General features: G+C 46.1%; 1 protein-coding gene across 1 annotated transcript in view; it reads left to right on the top strand.

Annotated features, from left to right (window-relative positions):
* LOC138497282 (dynein axonemal heavy chain 5-like) overlaps positions 1-19,152 on the top strand; it is a 1,499,851-nt gene that overhangs the window by 1,035,624 nt on the left and 445,075 nt on the right. Inside the window, exons 60-62 of the mRNA XM_069620634.1 lie at positions 3,654-3,821; positions 7,647-7,865; positions 14,729-14,905. Of these exons, the coding sequence (XP_069476735.1) occupies positions 3,654-3,821; positions 7,647-7,865; positions 14,729-14,905 (564 nt within the window). The remainder of the gene's footprint in view (positions 1-3,653; positions 3,822-7,646; positions 7,866-14,728; positions 14,906-19,152) is intronic.

Here is a 19,152-nt window from a genome sequence, read left to right as displayed (position 1 = left end):
TTGCTTTTGAAGGAAAAAGACTATACATTTTTTTCTAAATTCTTGGGGTTTCAACCCTTTGGGATGTTTCCCATTGTAATGTTTTTACAGGCTGATTAACCTGGTTTACTGTTGTTTTTTTCCTCTGCAGTGTTCAAGCACGGGGAAAAAAGGGGGAACTGAGGTATGGGGCGTAGTGACGTGGTATATATAAGATGCCTGACATCCGATCCAGAGCACCAAGCAAGACAGATTGACGGCCGAGTCAAGGTCCACTACACCCCCTGTCGAAAAGGTTTCCGAGCAGCAGAGCTGGATGAGGGTATCTATCAGATGAGGAATCAATGGGAGAAGAATCCATAGAAAGAACATTACGTTGAGTAATTTCTCCTTCTGGTTCAGAGGAAGTCAGGAGGGTGGCGACCAATCCTAGACTTTAGACGCCTCAACAAGTACTTGATATCCTAGACGTTCAAAATGGTCACATTGCAGCATATGCTCGGCCAGCTGGAGGAAGGGGATTTCCTGGCAACCTTGGACCTGGAGGACACATACTTTCACGTCCCCATTTACGCAAAACTTCGGATGTTCCTATGGTTCATGGTTCAGGGGCGGCACTATCAGTTTATGGCCCTGCCCTTTGGCCTAAAGTCAGTGCTGAGGGTGTTCACAAATGTTTGGCTCCAGTGGCAGCGCATCTATACCTCTAGGGGTCCATGTCTACCCTTATCTGGATGACTGGCTGATCCGTTCCCATGCTCTGGCAATCCAGCACACCAGAGGCCATTTGCCTTCTGACAGACCCTGGATTCTCCATCAACTATCTGAAGTCCTGTGTGGAGCCACAGCAGAACGCTCAGTTCCTGGGTGCCCGCCTCTATGGAGTCGCATGCTTGGCGACCCCCTCGGACGAGAGGGTGACGGCCATCTTGGGAAAAGTACAGTGCCTGTCGTCGGCACAGAACGCAACAGTGCGAGCCATCAAGTCATTGTTGTGCATGATGTCCTCCTGCATTCACTTCGTCCTGCTGTGCAGACTTCTGCAGCGACAGTGCATCCAGAAACTCCTGAAGAGGTCTCATCTGATCACAGGCACTTGGATGGACAAGATTGCTCTCAACCAGGAGATCCGACAAGCTCTTCGATGGTTGGTGGCACGCCCACATCTCAAGAAAGGGTCTCCTTTCAAGATAACTTCATTCGAGGCCATGGTTTCCTCAAACCCCTCCCTGGAAGGGTGGTGGGGAGCCCACACTGGGCAGAACCACACCAGGGGCCGCTGGCTCCCGGAACAAAAGGACCTCCACATCAACGTTGTGGAACCCCAGGCAGTTTTCTGGGCCCTCAAGTCGGTCCTACATCGGCTGAAGGTGAATGTGGTGCGCATCCTCACAGACAACACCAACACCATGTTCTACATCCGGAAGCAGGGCGGGATGCACTCTCCCGGGAGGCACAGGTTGCCTCAGCCGGAGAGCCTGAGGGGATGCCTTTTTGTTCCCATTGGCGGGGCTCTCCCTATACGCCTTCCCTCCAGTTCCCCTCCTGCTACATGTTATCAACACAATCGGGTGTCATTGCAGGACGATACTCATCATTCCAGCATGGCCCCAGCACATCTGGTATCCGGAACCCGCTCTGTCTGTCAGTGGCTACGTCCATCTGGCTTCCTCCACTTCCTGATCTTCTCGCCAGAGATGAAGGAACAGTACTGCACCACGACCCGGCATCGCTGAGCCTCGCGGCCTGGATCCTGCAGCCCTAGTGTTTGGGCATTACACTCCGGAATGCAATATTGAGGGTGTCCTCTACGCTGTCATGCTATGGTCACAAGTGGACGCGCTTCACAGTGTGGTGCAGCTCCTTCCATATCTGCTTTTGATGGCCTGGCTCACGCCTCGATCAAGCGGGCATCTGACTGCCATATCCCGTTACACCAGGACTCTGGGTAAGCCATCCATGTGGTCACACAGGCTTGTCAAAGAGTTCCTCAAAGGCCTCTTCAAGACTTGTCCACCAGTGAAGGCTCCTGCTCCGTCTTGGGAGCTCAACATAATTTTGACTAAACTCATGGGGGGGCCCTTTTGAACCAATGCATCAGACCCCTTTGAAGTTTCTCTTGTGGAAGATGGCTTTTTTGGTGGCCATCACGTGGCCAGGCGGGTTGGGGAGATGCAGGCACTCTCTTGCACGCAGCTGTACTTGTCGTTCCACGCTACAAAGGTGGTGCTACGGACCCACCCCACCTTTATGCCGAAGGTTCCTTCATAAATCCATCTCAACAAGCCTTTGATTCTCCCAGTTTTCTTCCCAAATCCTTCGATGCCGGTGGAAAGAACATAGTCACTCGCTGGACATTGTATGTTCCTTGATGTTTAATGATGCACACACGAAGGACCTTCGGAAGACATCTCAACTCTTTTTGAATTCTGGGCCTGTGAATCATAGGAAGGCCCCGTCTAAGGCTTCCATATCCAGATGGCTCTCCCGCTGCATCATGCACTGTCATCTGCAGCAACGACAGCGTTTCTCTCTGATGTTTCGCTGCTCAACTACTAGATTCTCCTGCGTCTACAGGGATGCCAGGGAGGATTCCCGGGTCGGCCAAAAGATGCTACGCAGTCTGTTTGTTTGAGGTGAGTCTGTTCCAGGGGTAAGTGTATTGCTTCTTTTGAGCCCTGCCACCTCTCGTGGTTGTCTATATGATCTGCTATGTAATCATATTCATGAGCATGTGAATCCATGCCAGACCCCATGCTGGAGAAGGAAGAAGTTACTTACCTGTAACTCCTGCTCTCCATCATGGGTCTGGCATGAATTCAAACGCGAACCCTCCTCCTTTCCCCTCTGCAGCTCTTCTTAGTTCATACTGCCACTTTACATGCTCTACCAAATCTGAAGATGGCCACCAGGAGTGGCGCTTAGGGAGACAACTGCTATTGAATGGGTGCAGTATGACTCAAAGGACAGTGATTGGCTATAGAGTACAATACCGTTTTCAGGCTAAATCAAAACTGTTTTTCTTGTACAAAGGATTCCCAGGCTGATGACGGGGAATATGCATGAGCATGTGAATCTATGCCAGACCCATGCTGGAGAAAAGGAATTGCAGGTACGTATCTTGTTCCTTATCTTCTTAAACCCCATCATTATGAAGGGAAATGAGAATGTATTGCCACATTTCTTGATCCTCAAAGCAGGGCCAAAGCAGAGCTTGAGGGGTAACAATTTCCTTTGCTGTTCCTGAATTCAAACCTTCTTCTATGGAAACTAAAAGTCTGGAATTGGTCCCTGCAGAAATCAAGTAAAGGAGAGGAACGCGAATGAGTCACAGCTTGCAGGATACATATAATTGCCATACCACACCATGCCCAGAGTGCAACAAACAGACTTTACCTATGGAGTAATTGCATTTTAATGCTTATCTGAAGCGATCGAACATCATTGCAACTCTCTTCCAATGTCCCTGAGGCTAAATGTCCATCTTTTACTCTTTCACAAAGACTTAGAAGCTGCATTAACTTATTGGTCATATATGTACTGTTCTACTACTCTAAACACAAGTCAATTTAGTGGTGGGAAAAGTGCATGTATAATATTTCCATAATTATGTTTTATTAACAAAATGCACTCTGACCTGAAAATGTGTTTACTGAAGTGTTTCTATTACCTAGGACACGATTACTGAAGAGGTGGTCGAGCTTCTTCAGCCTTATTTAGACATGGAAGACTACAACCTGGAATCGGCTAAGAAGGTTTGCGGCAACGTGGCCGGACTTTGCTCGTGGACCCAAGCAATGGCTGAGTTCTACAGCATTAATAAAGAGGTTCTTCCCCTCAAGGTACAGTGTATGCATGTATTTCTAGAATCATGTTATTGTTTCAGTACAATGTGCCATAAGATAAACATGAAATGTTATTATATATTGGGGGTAGAACCTAAATGTTTTCATGTGAAGAGTAGATTGTATATCAGTATGTTATGCACAATACATCCCTCAATAGTCTTCTTTCGTTAAAGTAGTCATCCATTTAGTTATAAATAACCTATCATATCATAACATGGTGCCATATAGGGTGCTAGTTGACCAGTGGTCACCATTCCAGCCCCTACCCCGACCCTCCTTCACCACTCATCTTATTTTGGCGGCAGCTCAACCGCTGCCAGTGCTTCAGCCTCTCCCGGACCACCATGGAAATGAGAGTGGCTCCGCTTGGAGACCCGTCTTCCAGCTCCTTGGCAGCCATCTTAGCTAAGTATTTTGTATGAATGAACAGGACGGCCAGACTCATCCCGTTCATTCATACAAAATACATTCTGTCAGCACCCTGCGTTTCCGGGTTGGAAACATGGGCTGCTAATAGCAGTAAACACCCATTCAATGGGCTCTACTGGGTGGTAACGACCCGGGAACTGCGTTACAGGCCCTCGCTATCCTCTGGCCTATTAACTTGGGCCTGCGCCTTTACCACCCGGTACAGTCTGTGGAACAGGTGCTTATTAAAGCAATATAACCTGGGGAGGGGGGCAGTAACCTTAAGGTAATGCCCTTGGGGCGATAGAAGCCAGAGTGAAGCAAGGGCTTGAACGTAGCCCCAGGGCCATTACCCCAACAGTAATGCCCCCCTCAGAGGGTTCTATTGCTATTAGTACCTCACGACGGGGTACTAATAGCAATGTTTCTCGCGTTGAGACACAGCATTGCAACCGTTTCTCAACTCGCGTAAAAAAAGTAAAAAAAATGGCCACCAGGAATCGGGGAGAAGGGACTACACATAGTTTCTTCTCAGTTTCCATGGCACCCATTAAAAAGATAGGGGGAAAGTAAACAAACAAAAGGGCCTCCATGGAATGGGGTGAAGGACGACCCGTCCCTTCTCCCTTCCATGGTGGCCTAACGAGGAAACAGATGGAACTCCAAGGGACGAAGAGCAGCGACTAATGAGTCTTTGTGGGCCTGATAACGACCCGGCGAGGGCCAATCAGGTTGATTTTTACAATCTGATTGTCCCTCGACAGGTATTAATGCTTAATTATGTTTAAATGCTTAACAGATGTCTTAATTCTTCTTCAGTAACATTCTCAAGCTCTCCCAAAATGAATGTCACATATACAAGTTTGCTTAGGCGTCAGTAGGCCTAGAAGCCAAAATGAGCTCCTTGTAGCTGTTGTTTTCAATCTAGCTAGGCTCTACCAGGCTAGAAGCAGGTGCTAAATAGCACGCGGCAATTTCTGTCCCTGAGATATCCCCTTTTTTGTACATACTACCAATTTTAAGATTACTGCATTAAGTTCTCCAATGTTTTCCTGGCAAAGGGGCAGTTGAGGTTTTGGACGTGCTCATTTTTTAGCCGGTTACTATCACTTTTGTACGAAACCACAATAGTGGAAGAGTTATGAGAGAATTACTCGCCCTATCTGAACTTTTAAAACATTCTACCCAGGATTTTGCATACAGGGCCAAGACTGTATTCCTCCTTAAGGTACCCTTTTGCTGACCTTGGGGTACTGTCAAGAGCTCAAATTTCGAAGTGCTTCCATAGGTCCTGGGGGAGCATGTTTATCAAGTTTATAATGCATCACGCGTTAAAGAATAAGGTCTGGATCTTGCTGGGTCTAAGAATGGGTGCTAGTCTATGAGGCTCCCAAGGTGACTTCATGTCATGACTCCTACTGAGGCTCCGAGCAGGGGAGCCTGCCTACATGTGGTGGTGATCAGAGGAGCAGCTAGGCAGTTCCTGAAGCTGGAGGAGTATGCCCAGAGCAAAATAACGGGCAAGATGGAGACAATGCAGTGAAAGAAGGTGCAGCTCCGTTAATGATAGAGCTGATGCCCACGTTCTGGCTCATGAGGCGGAATACTAGTTGTAGTGACCAAGGCCAAGAGGAGTCTGAGCAAAAGTGAATCCTTTAGCGATAGAACCCAAACAACCAGGGATTGTAAGATTTGTAAGAGCAAGGCCCAGGCCTTCCAATCAATCCTACAAAGATTTACATTTCTATCCCCCCTCCACATACAAGGAGAATAGGAGAATACACTGGCAGGACATTACGTGTGGCACATTTTGCCAGTATACCCCCAAGCCCCCTCAATGGTGTATTCCATGCAGGAATTGGACAAATGCTGGAAGGTCGACCAATGCTTTGATAGCCTGCGGCTGAGGACTGCAGCAGGGTGTGGTGCTTGACGTGAATGGATGGTTTGAAAGGCAATCGGGAAGGGTACGTTGAGCAGGAAAGAGGACAACAGGGGTATGGGGAGAAAGCAGCACTGGGAGTTTTGGGGATGAACCCTCCTGAAGGAAAAAGATGCATCATTCAGTTTGAGTGGGCTGAATGGCACACATGGGGTGGGGAGAGAGCAGCATGGAGGGGTCAGTGGGTGGCCTACCCAGAGAGACCTGCAGTGGTTTGAAGAGGGAAGCAGTGGGCCAGGCAGGATTATGCTGGTGGGATGACACCAGCATAAAGTGCAATTAGTGTAATTTACTATGCAGACACATAGATCCCTTCCACCAACCAGAAACCTGATCAGGGAATAATGTTAAGGACAAAAAACATTTAAGAGAAAAGCTTTGGGTAGCACAAGCAACCAAAATTGGGATTTCTTTTTTTAAAATTTTTATTATTTTTATTTTTTTACTCCAGTGAAACACCCACCCTGCCATCAAGCACGAATAGTGGCATATTTTCTGCAAGATGTTTGGTCTTAAAAACAACACATCTTTGCAGGGTTTGTGAACCGTTTAAACAATGTGCTGAGGTGGTGACGCAAAGCCTGCAAGAGCAAGACTAATGGCATCCCAAGCAAGTATTTCAGGGAAGAGTTCAACCACCCCTCACATTCCTCCCGAACTTGCCCCACCACAACTATAGGATGGGTGGCAAAATGTCTGCGACAGCAAGGTCTTAGTATCACAAAAAACGAACTGAAGATTTACCAATTCTGCCTTTCACTCTCCTCCAACCACAAAGTGTGGGACCCTAAAGCCCAGGTGAGAGCCCCTCTTGTATCCCAAAAACAAATGTGGGAATTTTTGAAAAATGAGCCATGTTCAATCCAAAGAGTAATTAGAGGCGGCTTGGAGTGTAAAAAAAGCAAGAATTTTGTTCTTTGTATCCCAAACATCCATGACAATGTTACAACTCCAGCCACCCCAGCTGAAAGGTTGGAAGCAACGCACAAAGCATGAAAGACCAAGGCCTTTGGCTCCCCTAACAATATTTTCAGCAGAATTTGAACTTCTGCCGCCCCAAACCATGAGATGGAAGGGTAGTAGAAAAGCTGCTAAAGCAAGGCCTTTGTCTTCTCAATCTGTTGTTCCTAAATATCTTGAAGTTATAAGGCCAAGAGCAAAGGGGCACACACTTAAATCAGTGGGGCATAAGGGCAAAGGGTGTTGGAGGGTAGGGTGAAGGGAGAGTGGTTATGGACTTACAGGGGAAAGGAACCCACCCCAAGGTCTGAGGCCCTTTTAGGGGTATTAGAAGTCAAGTTTGAGTGACCTCGGCTTATGGAATCAGTTTTTTTTTTGTATACAACCATCTCAAACAACCTAAAATAGGAAATCGTAGTAATTTAAATGAACTACTACTGCATTATGAAATGGGGCTTTGGGGCTGTTACATGATGTGAAAAGTAATTGTTGTCATGGACTCTTTTCAGGCAAATCTGGCTTTACAAGGGGCAAAGCTGGGAGTGGCCCAAGAAGAACTGAACAATGCCCAGAGTCAGCTTGATGCCAAGCAGAAGGAGCTGGATGATGTGCAAGCCATGTACGATGCCGCTATGAGGGAAAAGCAGACTCTGCTGGATGATGCCGAAGCCTGCCGGCGCAAGATGATTAACGCCACGGCTCTGATTGAGGGATTAGGCGGAGAAAAGGTAAAATATGACCACCGCCCAGCTCGGGACTACCTCCTAAAACATGTTGCCATGGAGTTACTGTCTCTATAAAACAAATGTATATTTCAACTCATAGTTAATCGATACACACAGGGGTCGAAAATTACAGTTTGATTAATGAAGCCTCAGTTGAACAATTACCCTTTATAAAAGGCAGATATTAGTAATTGAGTGGCAGCAGTCTGCATCTTTACTGGCTTTGATTTGTAAACCGCAGCAGGTGTGGGTGGCAACGTTTCTGTGACTGTTAGGCAGGGGAAGGGTACCTCAAAGGATATCCCACAAGTGAGAACCGCTGTTTTGATAGCAGGATCCGGTGCGTGGTAAAAGGTGAGAAAAAGCTTCTCAGGTTGTGCATAATTCCTGCTTTTGCTGTAAAAACCACACCAGCCTGGTACCTCCTAGTAAACCATGAGTAAAATGGTGTGAGGTGCCGTTCCTTTCTGCTTGTGCAAAAAAAAACAATGTGTACGCTTCACACACTGGCCTCCTCACAAGCTGGTAAGGTACTTCAAAGCACTTAGCATGTGTCACCTGAAGTACATAGCCTCAAATCTCGAAAGGGCAATTCTAACCTAGTACCTGCAAGTTATGAGCAGGTGTTTTTCATCGTCAGAAGGAAGAAAGGTTGAGTTCTGCTGCACGGATACAAACCGGTGTTGTTCTTAATATTAGCACCCCAGAGGGACAGGGACTCCTTCCCGCCAATCTGGCAGCTCAGAATGTCCCATTTACCTTATGGTAAATCCTGATTCCCCTGAGAAGCAGGAGGCCGCTATTTTACCTGCTGGGAAGCAGGTAAGTACTCCCGTGCCTCCTTTTCCTCAACCCCACCCCCTGTTTCCACCTGCCCAACTCCTGCCCCATTTACCGAAAGCTGTCTGGTCCCTCGCCGGTGCTTGGAACACCCGCCCTGTTCCGGCCGTTTCCTGCCACAGCAATGGCCGCTATGGAAAGGAAAAATTGACTGTGTGGTTCCCTTGACCATGACAGCCATCTTTATTTGTAGCTTTAAGTTGCAAACGGCAACCGCGCTGTTCAACTTAAATAAAACAATTAGCACCCCAGTAAACATGACCGGATGCTAATAGCAATAAATTACTCTGGGCGGTGGACATTACCAGGTCTGGTAATGCCCCAGGGCTCACGTTAAGGCCCTCGCGAATGTCCCGCTCATCAGGGTTTATTGCTTATATAATAGGCATTGGTACTACTCAGCTCGATGCTCATTTTATCCACTTTGGAAGCATGACGGACAGGGTTGTTCCTTTATGGAGTCAGTCCTGTGAGCTGTGGGTTCCTGACAAAGGTACGAAATCTTTTCATCGACACACCGTTTTTACGACGGGTGTTTGTCAGAAGAGTTTTTGCTGAAAAAAAGTTTAACATTTTTAGGGGGTTTGGGGGAGGGCATATAAAGGGCTGGGGGTCAGGAATAACAGAAACTATGTTGCTGATGGGGTGGTTTGGGGGTGAAACCAGCAAAAAATAATAAAACAATATTTAGATGATGTTTTTGATCAAAAACACGTCGTAAAAACACACGTCATAAAAATGGGTGTCGATGAAATGACATAGAACCCTGGCAAATGCATGCCACAGCCGTATTAATCCAAAAAAGACCAGAGTGCTTGGCAAATTGTTATAAGAAACGTTAATACTTGTTTAACTCTAAATTGTAACTTTTTTTTTTTTACAAGACCTTAAAGTAACTTTTCAAAACTTTTATTTTGGTAAAGTTGAAAATGTAATTTATAGACTTTTGCAACTTAAACACAGGAACAGATTGTCGCTATGGAGCTTCAATTATTTATTTTTCCATGCGTCTGAAACTGACATGAAGACAAACTCCCATGTTTATCAAGCACATGTTTCACAAAAATTCCTTCTTTGTTCTATTGTGCCATGTTTTCTTGCAAGTGGGAGATCTGACTCCACCTTTCTGGTTATTGCTCGATTCTAGTGTTCCGAGGCCTTCCATCCCTGGAGGAAGGCAAGTATTGCTACTCAAACGCATGTAGCTCGAAGATTCAAACAAGGCTTTCGAACACTTGAACTTTCATGGTCATGATCTGTCGGAAGAAGTTCAGATCCTTAGGTTCAGTGCCAGAGTGCAGAGTTCAAGGAAACTGTATTCTTGAAGATGGCTGAATTTTTTTCATCTTCAGCAGATTGATCCCATCACTGTGTCTTTATCCAGGGTGATTCAGTTTTCACTATCCTTGGTGAATGATAGTCTGCAAGTCTCCATGGTCAGGTGATATCTGTCCGCATTAGCATCTTTATGAGAAAGCCCAAACAGGTATCTTCCTTTGATCTACACATTGTCATGCAAATCTTGATGTGCTTGGTCATCCATCATCCTCCACCGCTGTACATTCAGCTACACTGGGACTCCCTTAAATGGAAGGGGATATTCCATTGGTTCTGGTTTTCACAAAGAGGCAGTAACAAATACAGGTCATAAACCAAGCCATTCACTTTAAAGGGGCACTGTACATGATTGCCCTGTTTAGTTCCCATAAACTAACACACACTTGGAACTTTGCATTGAAGGGAGGTGGAATTAAATCCTTACTTGGGAATTCCGTGTCCCAGAACGAGGGGATTCACCCCCAATGGGATCACGCTTGCCCTGTCCCCTAGGGATGGTATCGTGTAGCAGGCTCACCTCCCTAATCCCAAAGGGGGTGATTCCCCCTTGGGCAGAAGGGATGAATTCCCTGGATTTGCCACAGTTTCCACAACCGACCCATGGGGGGGGGCAGAGTTAGAAATATTTGGTAGCCAGGAGGTAAAGCCTGTTTATTCATTCCGATTCTCTCACTGTTAAAAAAGCCCAGTTTATATGCCCTTTATGGATCTCTCCTTAGCCTTTGAGTTCCCTTCAGTGGTTGAAGAGTCCTCCTTCTCTTCAGAGTACATTTCAACTGCTCCACCAAGATACTAAGATCGGAGTAATATACGTCTTTGATAGGGGAATGTGATGACTCTAAAGGAGTCATCACGGATTCCCTGGCTGTAGCTTCCTCCCATGTGGCTAGGGGACGGCAGCCGCTATCTGATCCTGACCATGGGGGCGGCTCTCTGAGAGAGGATCACATGGGAGGAGATGTCATGGCTTCATTGGATGAGCCCCACTATCCCCCATTTTCCATTGAGGAAGACCCCCTGTTATCCAATGTTGTAATGCCTTATTGCCGTGCTAGTTTTCCTTCATGTAGAACTTATCTTCCATATGTAATCATTGAGAAAGACCCTGCAAGTATTATGCATCAGAAACCATCAATGGACTTCAATTGCCGCAACCACCTGAACAGTACTGAGACGAGGAGGATGGAGGAATTGATACAGATCAGCAAGAGTGTCAAGCTTAATGAACGTGTTAGTTGTTGGATGAAAATACCTGTTCACAGGACCTGTTAAATATGGTAACAGAACTATGTGAGCAAGCTCGGGAGAAGACATGGCATCCCCATTGAAGGCAGACCGAAACTAGAGGCACGAGCCGGTGTTCGGAAGTTGGGGGAGTGAGCCGGTTTGGCAGAGCAAAGGAGCTCAACAGCAGAGGACAGAAAAGTGGTGCAAGCAAGGCGTGCCATGAAGACGCCAGGAACCGCACAAGGATTCATGGATGTCCGGCAGCCAGGTGAAGCAGCATTGTCCTCAGCAGGAGCCAAAGAGAAGCCGGCGTGCAGGAGCGGAGCCGCGAGGGAAGCTGGAGAGATGTTGCAGCCGCCCCGAGTGGGAAGCAAGCAACAAAGGTACGCTGCACAAGGAGATCTGAAGACTCTATCCAGAGCCGATGAGTCTGCCCGAGCAGAGTGGGGACCCCGGGCATTTCGGGGACAGCTCGAAAGATAATTTGAACATTGTGAAGGTACAGAAAGTGAAATGCAAAGAAGATTGTTTGTGACTTGAAAGGGCAGAGTGCAAACCTGAACCCCAATAAGGAATGAATGCAAGTGTGGGGAACGCTAAAATAGGAAGGTATTTGCTAGTTGGAAGTAAATGGGGACTATAATATATGGGAAGTCCTGGCAAGCATACACCAGGCAGTTGAAAGCACAAGAAGAGAAGTCCTGGCAGGAGAGTACACCAGGCAGTTGGAAGTGCATAAAGAGACCTTGCAGCGGAGTATACCAGGAAATTGAAAACCTACAAGGAGTGTCGAGCAGAAACAATGTTTGTTAAACAAAGAAGGAACTTGTGTTAAAAGAAGGAACTTTTGGTAAAGAAGAAGTTACAAGGGTGAATTTCTTTTTATCTAATGGGATTCTTGTGGGCCAAGGAAGACACAAAGAACTTTAAGAACCAGAGACATTTGTGATACCAGTGAAGAATCCAAGGGAAGGGAGTCACCGTCTGGAACTAAGGTCTTTTCCATTTTGGAGAACTTTTACGTTGGAGCTATTCTATTTTTTATTTATTCAAGAATACTTTTTTGCAAATACCAGGTTTAAGAAATTTCCCTTTCACTTTATTATTTTGTTTGTCGTGTGAGGGTCAGTATAGAACGTTTGGCCGCAAGGACGGCTTTTGATTTATGACAACCTGACAAAGACCGTTATTGTTTTTAAGCAGGGAAGCTTCTCTTAGAGCAGGGCCAGAAAAGCATTTTCCCCAACCCGTGTAAGTTAATACAAGTATTTAACCAAAAACATGACAACTTTGTGTCTGGCTTTCATTTCTGGGTTCTATCATTTCATCAACAGTCTTTTTTTCGATGAGTTATTTTACAAACAATTTTCAATGAAAAAAACTCATTAAAACGGTTTTATTTGTATTTATGGGGGGATCCCCCCAAACCCCTTGTCCCCTTTTGTTTTTTTCTTTATTCCCGACCTCTTATATGCACTTTAACACCCCACTCCTATATTTTACTGTGATTTTTTTTTCGTTGAACATTTACCGTGAAAAAAAAGAACTTGTCGATGAAAGGACATCGTACCCATTTCTGACCCCTTACAGGAAAGCATTGGAAATGTTTCAGTTACTAGGGGCATTTGACTGGGGTGAATATTGTAGCCCTTTTATTTCAACCTCTACAGCATTTCCCTTTAAGGGAAGATGGTGAGGGAACGTTTGGAAGTTCCATCCGTGGGGTGGGATGCCAATAACACAAGCTACAGATGATAATGTCCTGCTTGTCAGGACGCCTTTTGTACTTCTGTTTCTCGTTCGTAGGATTGCTGCTTTTATGAAGCTTAGGGTCTTGCCTATTCCGAGAAATCTGAAGTTTTGATTGTGAAGTGAATTTCTTTTACAAAATGTTCTTCCAAATAGATACAATCGGAGAAAATGAAAACAAGTCATTACTTGCTGGTATTCTTTGAAGAACATTTTAGAGGATTCACACAGGTCAACAAACAGGTAGCTGCTATTACACAGGCAAATGTTGTAATAGTGCAACTCATACACTTTCTGGGAAGGCATTGATCGAGGTGATTCTGAATGTATAACTTGCAAATCCTGTGCTATTACTTTACGTGACTCAGCTCTATCTGGATTTAAGAATGCTGATCACCGTATAACGCTCGATCTTATTATTAAAATAATTTTGAATTTGTTGTGTTCAACACCAAATATTTTCACTTCATAACCAATTCATCAAGGCTCCCAATGTCTAGACTAGTTCATGCTTGGACATCACTGTTCAGCAATCCCATGGCTGCACTGCACTGGGGTCGCATAACTTGTACATATTGAAAAGGTGCTCTCCTCTTTTAACTTCTATTATCAGCACACTCCCTAACCAATAGCATCACACTATAGCAGAAGAGAATTGATAAAAACGTGTTCAGTATACTACAAGGAGGAAAGGAAGGATGTAAAACTCTGGAAAAAGAACAATAGAGCACTTTTTATTCTGAATACTGACGGTTCAATTTAGGACCCCAGAGCCATTTCCAAGGAAATTACTTTCTTCTAGCAAAATAAAGTGTTCTGTTTATAAAATGTCCATTTGTATTTTATTTATTTATAAAGCGTACCAGGCCCAAAGGCATCCGGGCCCAAAGGCATTGCGTCTACTAGCATCACTGTAAGTAGACGGAACAACATATAGGACAGCACTGGTTCCCTGTAGATAAAATGCACAGAAGGACTTGTACTGACCCTTCTGTACACTATAGATCTGTATGCCCAAAATGAGACGGGGTAGTCAAAAAAGGGTTAAAAATGTAGAAATTGTTTTTGGATAGAGGGAACGGAATGCGTTAGCACATCCCCTCACTTACAGGCTAAATGTTTTCGAGATGAGTGAGGGACTTTTTTTGCATTTACTTTTTGGGTGGAGCTATTTCAACCACTAACTGTACAGTATGTCCCACGTGTGGTATTTCAAAAATAGAGCATTAGCTTACTGCCCCAGTGCAGCCGAGTATGGCCAGTAAGATGAGGTGGTATTCACAATAGTGTATTTAAAAAAATATATATATAGCAATGCTCGTAACGAGCCCTAAAAAGTGCAGCTTTGTTGAAGTCGCAGCTGCAGAACTACCTTTTTCTAGAAAATAAACTGCTTGGTACACTTGCCTATAGAATGCAGACAGAGGTCATCTCTCAACAGGACCCTTGGCATAGGTGTAGGGATACTCTAGAAGGCAGGAGAAATAACGGAACGTGCCACACAGAAGCAATTAACCCTTCCAGGATCCTAGGATTGCAATGTGGATAATTTTCACGAAAAGAAAATGTCTAACTTTATTATATTTTGAAGGATTGTCAAAATAGTTATATTTTGCACCAGCGTTCTACAAATGCATATAAACACTACTGTAACATTGTATCAGTTCGTTGCATGTGTGATTTAGCTAACAATATCCTCTTCTCTTCTCCAGATCCGCTGGACAGAAAGTAGCAAAAACTTCCAGAGTCAAATTGTACGGCTTGTAGGAGATGTTCTCCTGGCTACTGGATTCCTTTCATACTGTGGCCCATTCAATCAAGAATACCGGAACCTGCTGCTCCAGCTGTGGAAGAAGGAGATGAACAGTAACAGGATCCCGTACAGTGATGTGAGTGGTGTAAAAGAGCTCCAGTTCCATGGCGGGTAACTTAGGGTAAACTGTATCCCTGTGCTCAACTCCTTGGACACGGGTCTCAAAATATCACGTGGGTTAGAAAAACAAAACATAGAGTGGGAGGTACGCTTTTTGTACTTTCATGAGTTTAAGAAAAGCACATGCCACCTTATAACCAAAGATGACCTGCACATTTCTTGGGGCTGGTCGGCAGCTACATGATGTGCTGGACTGCCCCCTTGCGTACATTGTCTGATGTATACAAGGGGGCAGTCTGATTAATGATTGGCTCCCATCACCCACATTGGAGCTGACTGCATATTTCACAGCGACAAACCCTAACAAAACCCATCACTGCAAAATGCTGTAAAAATAAAATTAAGTATTTCTATCCCTGCTTGAGAGAGAGAAATACAAGTAGTGGTTCATACTATTTCGGCCCTGCTTCAAAATTGACCTGTTATGCATTGAAATCCCTCTATGCCTGTTCCCAACTGATCAAGGAGATGATCTTCTTTTTTCTACATGCTTTAAAGCAGATTCCCCTGTGCACATTTAGGATGAGCTTTGAACTGTGCAAACACCCCCAAAGTTGCTCAATTTAGTAACAGATGGGGAAAAGGGGCATCTGAGTAGGCCCACATTGGTGCTTATACATACCACAAAAGATCAGTGACGCCTCCGACTTAAGCAAGTAATAGAAATTAAAGCCATCAGGCCCATGTGTTTTTTCCATCCACAGACCATCAATTTCAGCCATTACTTCCTCCTTGCTCTGTTCTTTCTGTAGGGACAGTGGGAATATGTATGGGAGGAAGAAATGCTTCAATAGCACAAGAAGGTGAGCACATAGTAGTTCCTCCAAACATTTCTCCTGGAGACTGTGGCAAGTTCAATTCTGCCCTGCAGGAGTACAAGGATGAGTAGGGGAAAGAATGGCCCACTCAGCCCTCACACTTCTACAAACCAAAACACAATGCAATCATAATGGTAAAATAGGGACAATTAAGAAATATACCTCCTTTGCCTTTTGTGGTAACGTGAGCCGAGGCATGGCTATACTCTTTAGAGGGATTTCAAGGTGAATCAGTAGTGTCCCAAAAACAGTTTCACAGTCCAAAATAAAGGTAGTGTCCAATAAAGGTTCTATAAAAAATGTGTTCAATGGATTGCTTTTCTCCCGCAGATTACTCATCTGATTGATATTCCCTCCAGCTTCACGCCCTAGCGCCCAAGCTCACTTTGGGTCGACTGCCCTCAAAATCTCTGGTGCAGTTGACGGTTCGGTCCTCGGAGGCCAAAACCAAGGGTCATGCCCCCAGAAAAAGACGGTGGATGAAGAAAAGGTCTCACTTGAGGAGCCACGCTTCCTCGTCCCCAAAAAAGAAAAGGCGCCAGCGCCATTGTCGGGTGTGAGTAGTCGATGGAAAGAGGTAAGCCATCGGCGGGGCCTACCAACCGCCAGGAGTGGGAGGAATTTAAGTCCTCCATGCTTGAAATGTTCAAGCAAGCATGATAGAGCAGATGCGGCTTCCACCCCCACGCAGCATGCTTCGGATCCAAGAGCGGCGCTCTGTGTACCCGATCCCTCTAGTACCTCAGTACCAACTATGTCTGAGCCGATTTAACGTTTCAAAGTCGAAAGATGTTGAATGGAAGCCAGAATATCCCTGTGCATCCATGGATGTCGATGCTACGGCATGTCAACCTCGGTCGACACCGACATCCACCTTTACGGCACTGAAGAACAAGCCCTCGACATTGATGGCTGTCGACAAACTCTTTACACCTCAACCCCAGGCCGAATTTTTCAAGACCTTGACAGGAATTTTCAGCGATCACGACGCGACGACCAAGGTGTCGACCCGATGTTCTTGGGCTCGGGTACGGTTGACTATTTTGAAGACCAGAGTAGACTACAGCAACTGGCTCAAAGTCTCCATGATACCAGTGTTCTGGACACGCCACCAGACTTCACTCCACAATGTGTCCAAATGTAGGGCTCTGGTGGAACAGGTCATCAACGCCCTGGGTTTACAGTCGTAACCCCAAGTCGTCGATGAACTGTTCCACCAGGTTTACAGTCGTAACCCCACGGCGTCAATGACCTGTTCCAGCAGAGCCCTACATTTGGACACATTGTGGAGAGAAGTCTGGTGGCACCCCTTCAAGGTTACGACCTCACTGACATCCTAGAGGAAGGTATGTCCTCTGACCGACATATGCCCTTGAACCCGGCCATTGCCGATCCGCTAACAACTCTATGGCAAACACCATGTTCCATTCCTCTTGTCAATTCCATCATTTCGGGGAAGTACATGCCGGCACGGGGAGGGCCCCCCAATACCTCTCCTCTCACCATTCCACAGAAGGGCCTGTTATGCAATCTGCTACGGTCTCTTCTAGACCGCATCATCTACATCCACTCTGCCCCCAGACAGAGAGGCAAAGAAGGTAGATGCCTTGGCAAAGAAGGCATTCATGTCAGGGAGCATGGCCCTCAAGGCGACCAATGTGGTGAGCAGTTTTGCCAAATACTCCTTCAGCCTATGAACGCAGTGGAAAATGCCCATAATTCCCTATTCACCCCTACCTGTTACTGAGATGAAGAGGAGGAGACTAGGAGTAGTGCACACTTCCGATGTGAAACACCACTATAGTGCCGAGACGAAGAAGAGGGGGCTCGGGAGTAATGCACACTTCCTATGTGAAACACCACTATATTACTGGGATGATGAAGAAGTGGAGATGCAGAAATCCACTACTGAAGGTCAAACATGTCCCAGTAATTGGATTTGTTATGGTCAGGCAATATCAACTAACAAAACACACCTGAGACCCACTAACAAGGCTCGGATATATAAAAGGTGGAGCCCAAATCAAGGATGGGAGAGATTGCGCTGCCTTGGTGGAAGGAGACCAGGAGGTCGGGAGACTGGCCATGATCCCAGAGGACCCACAAGACCCGGAGCGAGGGAGTCGCATGGTGGGTGCAGGACCGGTGAATGTAAGTATCCCCAGAAACGCACCACCCTTAGTGAGAGGCAATAATGGACACACCCCAGAATGAGGCCAGGACCAAGTGCGGGTGAGATCAAAAAGAGCTTTATATAATTCAATATAGGGCATGCAAAGGACTCTACAAACTCCGAGAGCGCTCTGTCTGACAATAGCAAAGACAGTCAGTTATATTACAAATACACGTCATGCATGAGGTAAGCTATAGGGGCCACAGAGTCTGAGGGATTGGGTGGTGATGGCTAGGTGGTATACAATGTATACAGTTGCTTCTCCAGGATTGGCGGACGTTGGTGCTGCGCCACGTGGGGTGGGAGGTCAGCTGGGCTCATCGGGGTGTAGCGCCGGGCCGGACATGCCTTGTAACAACAATTGATAACTAAACTAACATTTGCCCTTTTCGCCACACATTCCCACCCATTCGTCACACTTCATGTGTCCTGTTGATTTGCAACTCTTGTAAGCGCTGACCTTAGATCAATGCATGGCCAGGAACATGGATATGCGATCTGGAGTGTCTCAATATATCAGTTTGGGGGATAGCTCAGGTTCAAACAATCAGGTCTCATGGGCATGGTCAGGGGCATGGGCGAGGGTGCTTGACAAACCACCCTTGGCAATTTTGGTGAGGGATGGTATTACGATCTGTTGGTACACGTGTGGGCGCCCCCCTTTCTAGGGTTATTAACTCGGGGTCGATGGAGGTACTACTGGCCCGTGGAGGGAATGTGACTCGTGCCTGAAATGCGGTGGGATTTAGGACCAGGTAGCTCGTAAGTCATGGAGTCAGGTTGTGGCGGCCTCTGACACGGGGGAGGGTGGCGGATGCTTGAAACGGGTCCAGCAGGGTCGGGAGGGAAGGCAGGGCTGTGCTGTTTGAACACCGTCTATCTCGAGAGGGCCTGGGCAGGAGTAGGGGGAAATGGCCTTGCAGCTGCGTGCGTGGCATCTTGCACGAGGCGGTTTATTGTTGTATGGGTGAGGGGCGACTAACAACACATGGGGTTTCTAAAAGCACTCATATGTATTTGCATTGACATGGGATACTAGCTGGGGTTCATACTTTTTTACATAGCATTTCACATCTACAGTTGACATATGAACATGAGGTAGTGTCAGGCAGGTGTGTATAAAGAGTGTTTAAAGAGAACAACACAGGTTATTGTTCACAGTTATCAGCTGTCCAGTTTTTGTACATCTCTTCATTATATGCAATATCGGTT

This window comes from Ambystoma mexicanum, chromosome 5q (genome assembly GCF_040938575.1).
Source record: "Ambystoma mexicanum isolate Mex_15411 chromosome 5q, UKY_AmexF1_1, whole genome shotgun sequence".
NCBI classification, from domain to species: Eukaryota; Metazoa; Chordata; class Amphibia; order Caudata; family Ambystomatidae; genus Ambystoma; species Ambystoma mexicanum.
The sequence above is the reverse complement of the archived record's forward strand: the minus strand, read 5'-3'. Positions and strand labels throughout refer to the sequence as shown.